Source organism: Diuraphis noxia, unplaced genomic scaffold (genome assembly GCF_037042655.1).
Source record: "Diuraphis noxia isolate RWA-SAM2 unplaced genomic scaffold, SU_Dnox_SAM2 contig0005, whole genome shotgun sequence".
In the NCBI taxonomy this organism is placed as follows: Eukaryota; Metazoa; Arthropoda; class Insecta; order Hemiptera; family Aphididae; genus Diuraphis; species Diuraphis noxia.
In genome coordinates, this window is record NW_028301715.1 from 29,353,257 (window position 1) to 29,363,497 (window position 10,241).

Genomic DNA, 10,241 nt, shown 5'->3' on the forward strand with positions numbered 1-10,241 from the left:
CAACTTCAGTTCGAATTCTAAACTTGAAATACTTATAAGTTAACTTATTATCATATTTTCAATTAAAAAAATAAAACCATCAAAAAACTTTAACGATTCAAATTGTAATATATACATATATATATATATATGTATATTCATACACCTATTTTGTAATACTCATTAATAAATATTTGAAAAATATTAAACCATGTCGAAAAAATAAGTTTCTGACGTTAAAAAAATCATAGATAACCATTTAAAATTATATACTAAACCACATAGATATGCATATCTATGTAAATTTAAGTTCCTAATAACATACTTTTAAATTATTCACAATCTTAATATTTTACATATTTTGTTCCAGGTTAAGTCTGAAAAGTCAAAACAAAACAAAGAAATCAAACTTAATCTAATCGAAAGCGTATATTTGTTACTCTTTGGTTAACTATAAGTTTACATAATTATTGGTATTTTACTATTTCATTATTACTGTTTTCGTGAAATTTTTATATGATATCGATTTGATTCTGTAAATCAAAATTTAATATTCTGAATTTTGATTTTAAATACCTATCGATTTATATACATGTGGGTATGTGGGTATAGTTAATTAATATAAATTATATTAAATTATTCTGTTTGTATCGATCGATCGGTATTTAAAACTTATTTAAAGGCCAGTGGCCAAAACCTCGCAGTTAACTAATTTCAATATATGTGAATACGATACATTCATAAATTAAATTTAGGTTTTATCACATTTTTTAAAAATCAGATTAAAACAAAAATTATACGTGGTTGTGCTATGCTAATAGACTGATTTAATATTCAACTTTAGCACGTTTCACTAAATCCTCACTGGTTTTACTTCAAAAAACTATCTTATTTTTATGTATAACGAACTTACCTCAAGTCCTTGACTCATTAAAACTTTGTTAGAATCTATCACCAACCTATTATAATTAATCGTTGCGTTACAATCAATATATACACTTGTTGGCTGTTGTTTGGCTGTTCAAAATAATGTTATATTATAAATACATAAGAAGAATAAGAAATCATATTTTAAAGCAACAAAAAGTAAATAATTCTTTAAAATAATATATTATACATAAATTATTTGAATATATTGAAGTACATTAAAATACAAATCGTACGTGGGATTTATACATAGGTATCAAGTTATAAGCTTAACATTTGTTGTTATTATAATTATTATAATTATTATTATTATTATTATTACTATCATTATTGCTTTACAGATATATTATATTAAACTATTATTATTATTATTATTATTATTGAAATATAATTAAACGTTCATACTTATGGATAGGCGATGTTATGAGGGAAATCTATATACTTGTTTTGTGATTAACTATTTAAACTCGATGGTGAGTACTGAGTAGGTATTGAATTACAATAGTTACCTAATTATTTCACTGTCTCTTTGGGAGCAGGAATATTGATCAAAATGACATAGCCTATAACTTATAATTGAATGCAACGTATGGTGCGCAAATAAATAAAAATATTCGTGCTGAAAATTTCAAAGCTTCAAAATTGAAAATGACTCAGTATGATTTTTGTCATCGTCTGATTTTTATATTTTACCACACACAACAAAATACAGAGCACCGAAATTTAATGCAGTTACAAATAATTACGATCAGTTAAAGTATCTATAGTATATATAGATATTTTATTGAAAAGTAATGATTTTTTCAAAGACTGTTATTTATTTAATAACAACACCAAGCTTAAAAAACTAACTATGTATGTATTTCAAACAAACAATAGTGCATTTTTTTTAAACATTTTGTTTATAAACGTTATCTATGGCTTAGAAAGAAGTCTAAACAAACAAAATATTATTTTAATAAAGCCTTAGTTAGGTAAATTTATTTCAAATGCTCAGCTGTTATTTAAAATTATATTGAAATAATTTGGCATTTCCATTTTTTAGCGTACTTACTTATTTCTTTTAGTTTTTTATTCATTGATTTGTAAAATATGAATAACTTTAATAAGCTACCTACCTACAGCTATAAAAGCGGACAAACTATTGCATTTATATTTTTATTCTATGTGGAAAAAATCAATTACAACATATTTTTAATGAATAAAAATTTAAAATAAAAATTATTTTTAAGGCATGTATTCACATTTCTGGATATGTAGTCTATTGTAAACCTATTTAGGATAATAATTGTCAAAATATTTTCAGTAAAATAAAAACCTTACAAACTGATATGAATATTTGAGTTGTATAACTAAGTATGTATTACACAGTAGGTAATAGAACAATAAACAAACATCAATGTAATTAAATCTATTGATTCCTAAAATCCAAACAAATACAGCAGTACCAACTAAGTTAATAACTGATAATTATTTTGAGAGAACAATTTTACGAACCATTTTTCCATCTATTAAATACATTTATTTTTTAATGTTTAAGTGTTTTTTAATTGTAAAATTCTAATTTTCTAAGGGTACATATTTGAAAACCCCTTATATAATGAATAGAAAAATGTACTTATTCCATACCTAAGAATTTGCCTGATATATGAAAAAATTTAATAATAGAGAAATAGTTTTTATAAAGAATTATTATTAATTTTTTTTAAATATTTATGTATGTATAGTTAAATAAACAACAATTATTTACTAACAATTTTATATTATTATGAAAATGATTTGTTTTTTCCAGGTCCTTAAAATCCTCACTAGATTCTAGTCTAGTCTAGACTTCTTTGTCTTCTGACTCCTATACCAAAATTTTTTGAATTCCTTAACAAGCTGACCACCATGAATACCAATTAACACCAAACGGCAATCATAAGCTAACAAAATACATATATTATGAGATTTTCATACTATAATCAACAATGAATATTATCTGTGAACACGTATGAAGATGTAGACTTTAATAGAATAAAATACAATTTCAACTACTATAGAACACCGAACGATGACAATAATTCCAGTAATTTTATTTACACCATAATAATAGTATAATAGTGTCAATATAGGTGATGATTATAATTAAATATTTTATGAAACAACATAAAAACGTTTAGTTCATAAGATTATTATACAAACAAATAAGTACCAAGTATTCAAAGTAATGCGTATAGTATATGCTTTTTTTCAACAACATAATCACGGGTTCAATTGTTTAATAGTTATAATAGTTATATTTAGTTGTGTCTAGATTTTTTGTTAAACTTGAAAATTCTAAAATCCCAAATGTATAGTCCATTGCATTTGTAAAACTGAGTAGGGAAACAAACCTAATGGCATTCGGAATGCCGCATTCCTAACAATCTGCACAAGGATATTAAAACCCATCCCCTTAAATGATACTATTATAACACTAACGCAATTGTTAGAGTACACATTATGACAATTAAAATTGCCTACAGTTGAATTAAAGTTAAAAAAAAAAAAAAATTATTACATAAGTATTATTCTACAGGAAACAACTTCACTGAAAAAAAATTTATAAAGTTTAGATTAAGGCTTTATCATACGGTACATTTTATTTATTCATTTTAATCACAAATAAGCCCAAAATCGAAAAAAATGGAGTTATGACGTATACGAGTTTGGCCTACAAATTGTATTTTACGATCTAAAACCTAACCTAACTATAGTTCGATAAACTTGGCTGTGAATTATTTTTCACACACATAAACATTAGATGTTATTGATAAAGATAAATAAAATATAAATTTATATGTTAGAGTAAGTTAATAGGGCTTCCTAAATATTTTTAAAAAAAACCTCCAAGTGTCACAATTTTCAAATTGACCGCCGTTGATAAGAAGAGTCTTTATACCACGGTTACAACTTAATAATTTACTCACATGATTAATGATAATATGATAAAAGATATGAATTTTTATTCGTAGGTTTTCACTCTTCAGCTTACTATCAGATCTGGTTTGCATAATTTCAGTTTTCAGTTTTTCACATTGTTGAACAGTTCAATTTTGAGAGTCAAGAATTAACTACCTATTAGTTTTTTTTATAATTTTAACTAATTATTAGATGTCTAGGTATTTCAGTTAATAAATACTGAACATTTTTTTGTACATCATCTTTGATCGAATGAATAGATTATTAATAGTGTGTTAATAGGTACCAAGCATAATTCTTCATTTATAGGAATAACAAATACATTTGTGTAAAGATGTTTAGTTTAGTTAAACACTCTGCAAATAATTTAAACAAATGGTGTGTTTGTACAAAAATTATGGCCGTGCGGGGTTTAAAGTCCTGGACTGGTGGTATAAAATACCCTGGCTTTACATATTATCCTAGGTAAATTTTTTAATTTGTGTTATATTAAAAATATTAAAATGTTTAATTTTTATTTTTTGTATAAATGGTTTCAGAGAAGGTGAAGTGGACCCACCATATACAGCAACAAAATTATTCATGGTTCAGAGAGTTAAACGTTATTTATATAATCCGTATTGGCAAAAAAAAATATTAACAGACATGGGCTTAGATCATAAAGTAATATACTCTAATTAAATCAGTTTTATACAATTTAAAAACGATCATTGGTATTGTGATTGTATAATATAGAATCATCCAAAATTTACTCATTACTACATTATCAAGAGGACAACATACTCGCATGTGTTGTTTTCGTCTTAGAAGTGCATTACATGGCAAATGTACGTTCAGCAAATCACATTTAGCTCCTTTAGTTTAAAAATTATAGCGAATTTGACCTCTTATAAAATTTAAGTACAAGAGCATTATCTATGTTTGTATGTTGGGTTTTTACGATAGTTCATTTTTTTAGCAAGTTTTGTGTTTTGTTTATTATATAGCGTAAATTATAAATGCTCAAAACACACTTAAAAACTTAACCATCATAAAAAAAAAAAGAAACAAACCCAGATAACCTTTACATTTTATAAGAGGTCAATTCAGTTTATTTTTAAACTAAAGGACCAAAACATGATCTGTAGAACGTAAATTTGCTATGTTACGCACTTGTAAGACTGAGATAACACATGTAGATATGGTATTCTCTTAAGCAATTTAAAAAAACAATGAATTGTTTTGTTTTATTGTGGTTAATAATTTTCATAAAAATCATGGTGATATCCAAATTCAGTTATATAGGTAGTTAATAAGACATTATTGATTTGGTGATGAAAAATTAAATTAATATAATTCATTAATTCTAATCATTTTTAGTATTCAGATTGAAATTAAGTATTATTGTGATCAGCCTGATTTTAGTAAAAATTGAATTTAAAAAAATCTTTAATTCATTTTATTTCACTACAGAATTATTTTTAGCTATATTTTATTGAAATGCATAAATAAATAATAATACTTCTTTTGTTTTAGGGTAGTGATATAGCTATTGTAAAAAATACACCAGAAATGAATGCACGATTATGGAAAGTTAAACATTTAATAAAAATTACACCAATACAAACACCTGACGGATTACCAGAAAAGGGAGATTATTGGGGTACACATTTAGATACTGAAGGTGTATTTAGAATTTCCAAGAAATTTTTACCCGATACTAAGCGATTAGAAGCAACTGAAGACTTTGAAAAATTGGCCAAGCGAGTAGATAAAGATACAGTGGAACAAAATTGTCGAAACAAGTGGTTGAATCCATGGTCAACTATTGTATAATGTACAATTATTGTTTTTTTTTTTTTTGTAGTATATGAAATACTTAAATATAATTTGTTTTCAATTGATTTTTTTTTTTAAGTTTATTTAATTCAATAAATTGAAAAGCATATTGTAATGCTAATGAATAAAATAAACATAATTTTATCAATATTATTTCTAATTAACTTTGGTTGTAGTTGCTAATACTATTAGCATAGAACAACATGCTATAATTTAAACATCACAAACTTTGTTTTTATTTTTTTTTTAGATATGGATAGAGTCTAGATAGGTAATGAAATTTCTAAGAATTATTTTAGTAGGTGATATAATAATTTCTTTTCTGAACATCAGTCAATTTTTCGGGCTGCAGGTTGGAGACCCTGCATTAGAGTATAGCTAATTATTTATGGCTACCTCACATTTTTTTTTAATCTCAGCTAATAATTCTTGTAAAGATTTTGAGTTAAGAGTACGTCGCACCCGCATGTGTTGTCTTCGTCTTACACACGTACGACATAGGAAATGTTCGTTCGCTAGTTTCAATAGGGTATTATCAGTTTTGATATTAGAGTGAATCCACCTATTATCAAACGTTTAGGTAGCAACATTATCTGTGTTCTCTCGTTGGTTTCTTACGATATTTTAATTTTTAAGTGAGTTATGGGTATGTAAATTATGAAATTTTAAAATGTTCATAACTCATTAAAAATTAAAATATTGTAAAAAATCAACGAGAGAACACAGATAATATTGCTACCTAAAAGTTTGATAATAGGTGGATTCACTCTAATATCAAAACTGACAATACCCTATTGAAACTAGCGAACAAACATTTCCCATGTAGTACGTGTGTAAGACGAAGACAACACATGCGGGTGCGACGTCCTCTTAACTTTTCAAATCATAATCAAAATTATTTTCATGATTTTGATGAAATCAGTAAACATTTGTAACTTAAAATAAAAATTGTCATTGTTTTTTTTTTTTTACTAATACGCCTCAACTACCGGTGTTATTGGCATTTCAAAATACATATTAAAGTTTACTTAATTTTTACAAAATAATAAATTCTATATAGGTGAAAAATTGATACAATAAGTTTTAAGAGAAATATGTTTACATTTTGTGTGATATTCTAAGTTTTGCTAATGCTATATATTTTATGCAGAAGGTTTGTCTCTTTGAGAAATTCTAAAAGTGATGATGTTCTCTCTTCGTTTGAAGCAAGAATTTTACACAGATTGTTGGGGAGCATCAGTTTGTGTCTGGCGTCTTTTGTGAGGAGGCATTCAGTTAAAAGGCATTTTACTGTGATCGCGGTGTTACATGAGGTCCATATCCGTTTTTCCTTTTTGTTCATTAAATGCTCATGAGTGTATAATGTGTGGCCAATTCGTAGTCTGTAGATGATTTGATGTTTGCATGGGAGTGACATATCGTACATCCAAGGGAGTGTGGTGAATTTAATTAGCGTTTATTTGATTTTTGTTTCGAAATGGGTTGTAATATTCCAGAATTCGATTTGTTCTTTAGTTGCTCTTTTGGCTATTTCGTCTGCGGTTTCATTACCTGGTATACTGTTGTGTCCAACATAGAATGTTCAATATTTGGGTGCAAATAGGGTTGTCTTTTTTGGGATTTACTAAGTTTTTGAGAGCACTGAGAGAGTCAGTGTATATGATTGACTATCTGAGGTGGTGACTAATTCTGTGTATTTTAAAAAAGCTAGATATTCTGCTGTGTAAATGGAGTTGTAAGCTGGGATCTGAAGCGCTGTTTGAGAGTTTGGCTGAATTAAATTGTCATTGTATTTTCAATACTTTAGTCACTTTAAAAAAAAATTTAATGAGTTATGAAGAACCATGTATTAAAATTTTCAAGCTATTTTTCTCGTTAACACATTTTAGATTCTGAGCGGAGCGATGAATGTGATTTTACCATGATGTGTGTTTTTATTTTTATTTTTTTTTGTGTCTTTCATCACGTTTTGGGGCAGTAAAAATGCTTCGATTTTTGACTTCAGTACCTCGTTCGATCAGAAAGTCAATCTAGTTGGTACTTTGGGGGGTCAAAAGTAAAAAATTCTTAATACTTTTCTAAATAATCGAGAAAAACAAACTAAAAATTAAGGGAAAAACGGGAAATTTTACGCACACTCATTTTTCGACAAAATCGATTTTGATTTTTGATGTAACTTTAAAACAAATGACGATTGATACATGACATTATCACCAAATGTTTATATAAGTATATTCTATCTACCATGGAATTTTCAAAAATGTTTGAATTAAGTTGAACTATTCATAGGTATATGCAATTTTCGATCATTATTAGTTTTTTTTAAATTAATATCGATAAAAATGTATTTGTTTGGTAGAAAAGCTTGAAAATTTAATACAAGGCTCTTAACATATTGTTACAATAGCAGTTGAAAAATAAAAGAAATTCATGGTCACAATTTTTTTTATAAGCATTCAAAGTTTGAATTTTGACAAAATACGTAAAAATTCACAAAATATTTTAAGCTAGAAATTCATAAAAAACTTTCTTTTTAAATCTAAGATTTGAATATTTAATACAAGATTCCTTAAAAGTTTTTCAATCACAAATAAAAAGTCCACCGGAAATTCAAATTTAATTTTTATGAGCATTTGAAATTTAAATGTTTACAACATTGGATTTTCACTTTTAGCGATTTCCTTATTTTGGTGTAACTCTAAAACAAATGACCGCAGATACTTGAAATTTTCACTGAATGTTTATATAGACATTTTCTATATTTGATAAAATTTTCAAACTATTTAAATTTGTTTTGAGCTGTTTACTGACATTTTAATTTTTCAACTTTTTAGTTTTTTTTCTATAAATATCGATAAAAATGTATGTGTTCGGTAGAAAAGCTTGAAAATTTAATACAAGGCTTCTAACACATTGTAACAATAGCAGTTAAAAAATATTAAAAATACATAGTCACGATTTTTTTTCATAAGCATTTGAAGTTCAAATTTTGACTAAATATGTAAAAAATACGGCAATGTTCAAATTATCTTAGATAGAAATTCATAAAAGTTTTTCTTTTTAATTCTAAGATTTGAAAGTTTAATACAAGGCTCCTAACATATTTTTACAATAGCAGTTGAAAAATAAAAGAAATACATAGTCACAATTTTTTTTGATAAGCATTCAAAGTTTGAGTTTTGACAACATATATAAAAATCACGAAAATTCACAAATTATTTTAAGCTAGAAATTCATAAAAAATTTTCTTTTTAAATCTAAGATTTGAAAATTTTTAATAATCTATAATATTATATTCTAGACAGATAAACCGTCTTCGCTAAGAATCGTTTTTTGTATACAATGATATAATATCATTGGATTCAAATTTAATTCCATCCATTACAGTAACCCACTTGTAACCTACTGTACAGCAGAGCGACATCCACGACTTACCCGCCTTTTTTATCATACATTTATACTAAAAAAAACTATTAATAATTTAAATGACAGAAAGAGAGCCAACATTTTTTGAAATATATACCATGTCTTTTTTTTCTTTAATGAGATTTTAACATATCATCATTGTACCTTGACAATTAACATACACATATATATCTAAAAAATACTTAAATGAATAATTTTTAATCTTTGGACATTGATTTTATCAGACTGGTTTTGCATGAAAATTAAATTAATTTTATAAAATTTCAACCCAAATACTCAAAACCCAAGATGTAAATACTTCAAAATACATAGAATTAAAGCTTGGATTTATACATTTTTAAAAGTCAGTCAATTTGTGTGCTATGATATAATATAACACAAAGTATATTTCATAAAAGTATGAATAAAACACAAATTTATTTAATTTTACAACACATTTGTACATATTTCAACATTTAAATTTTTTTAGATAATATATATATAATATATATTGAATACCTATGTTGGACATACCACAGAATACATTTTTAATCCCTTATGGTCATACATTCACCTTTTTGCATATTGTTGCAATATTTTGTAACTTAAGTAAAAACTCTATAAACAATTTTGGTGAAAATAAATAAAGATTTTAATAAGCACTGTCAATTTTGATAAAATTATTTTAATTTCGTACTCTATTTTATTTTTTATATTATTATTTGGAAAATCTTAACTAATAACTAACATAATGCCTACTTACTATATAATTAATTACAAATGAATAAATATTGCTGTAACTTCTTTTGTCTTATTTTGAAATCGGAATTATTCTTTTGATTTTTAGTAGAACGCGGTTTTTACGATTATAATCAATAAAAAAGTTATTTACCAAATTTTGGTGTATAAAAGCATATTTAAAGGTTATTTTTTGATTTTCAGTGCATAATATAATAATTCGATTTAAGACTATTATTAGCCAATATTATAGCCATATAATATTATTTTGAATTTTCCTTTCGATCCTTTCGCACATTTAAGTCTGCAGTACCAACCTGACATTATATTATTCATAAATCTAAAATACTCAGTAAATTATTATTTTTTTTTTAAGGTCTGTGATAAAGACATTGGCGGCTTGGCGCCAAAACTAAAAACATTATCATTTT

General features: G+C 25.6%; 2 protein-coding genes across 4 annotated transcripts in view; both read left to right on the plus strand.

Moving 5' to 3' along the window:
* PsGEF (Protostome-specific GEF) overlaps window positions 1–2,662 on the plus strand; it is a 54,988-nt gene extending 52,326 nt beyond the window's left edge. For all 3 annotated transcript variants that reach the window (XM_089229931.1, XM_089229932.1, XM_089229930.1), the window contains exon 28: window positions 350–2,662. In XM_089229931.1, coding sequence (XP_089086057.1) covers window positions 350–398 — 49 coding nt within the window. In that variant the 3' untranslated portion in view covers window positions 399–2,662. The remainder of the gene's footprint in view (window positions 1–349) is intronic.
* Window positions 2,663–3,934: 1,272 nt separating this feature from the next.
* On the plus strand, window positions 3,935–5,732 carry mRpL30 (mitochondrial ribosomal protein L30). The gene is made up of 3 exons (XM_015518090.2): window positions 3,935–4,314; window positions 4,389–4,512; window positions 5,365–5,732. Exons 1-3 carry the CDS (start codon window positions 4,184–4,186, stop codon window positions 5,662–5,664), a joined length of 555 nt encoding a protein of 184 aa, XP_015373576.2. The 5' UTR covers window positions 3,935–4,183; the 3' UTR covers window positions 5,665–5,732.
* Window positions 5,733–10,241: the final 4,509 nt, after the last annotated feature.

Coding starts and splice junctions, on each gene's coding strand:
- mRpL30 (XM_015518090.2), top strand. CDS start 4,184: ATGTTTAGTTTAGTTAAACACTCTGCAAATAATTTAAACAAATGGTGT. Junction 4,315..4,388: donor GGCTTTACATATTATCCTAG/GTAAATTTTTTA, acceptor AAATGGTTTCAG/AGAAGGTGAAGTGGACCCAC. Junction 4,513..5,364: donor ACATGGGCTTAGATCATAAA/GTAATATACTCT, acceptor CTTTTGTTTTAG/GGTAGTGATATAGCTATTGT.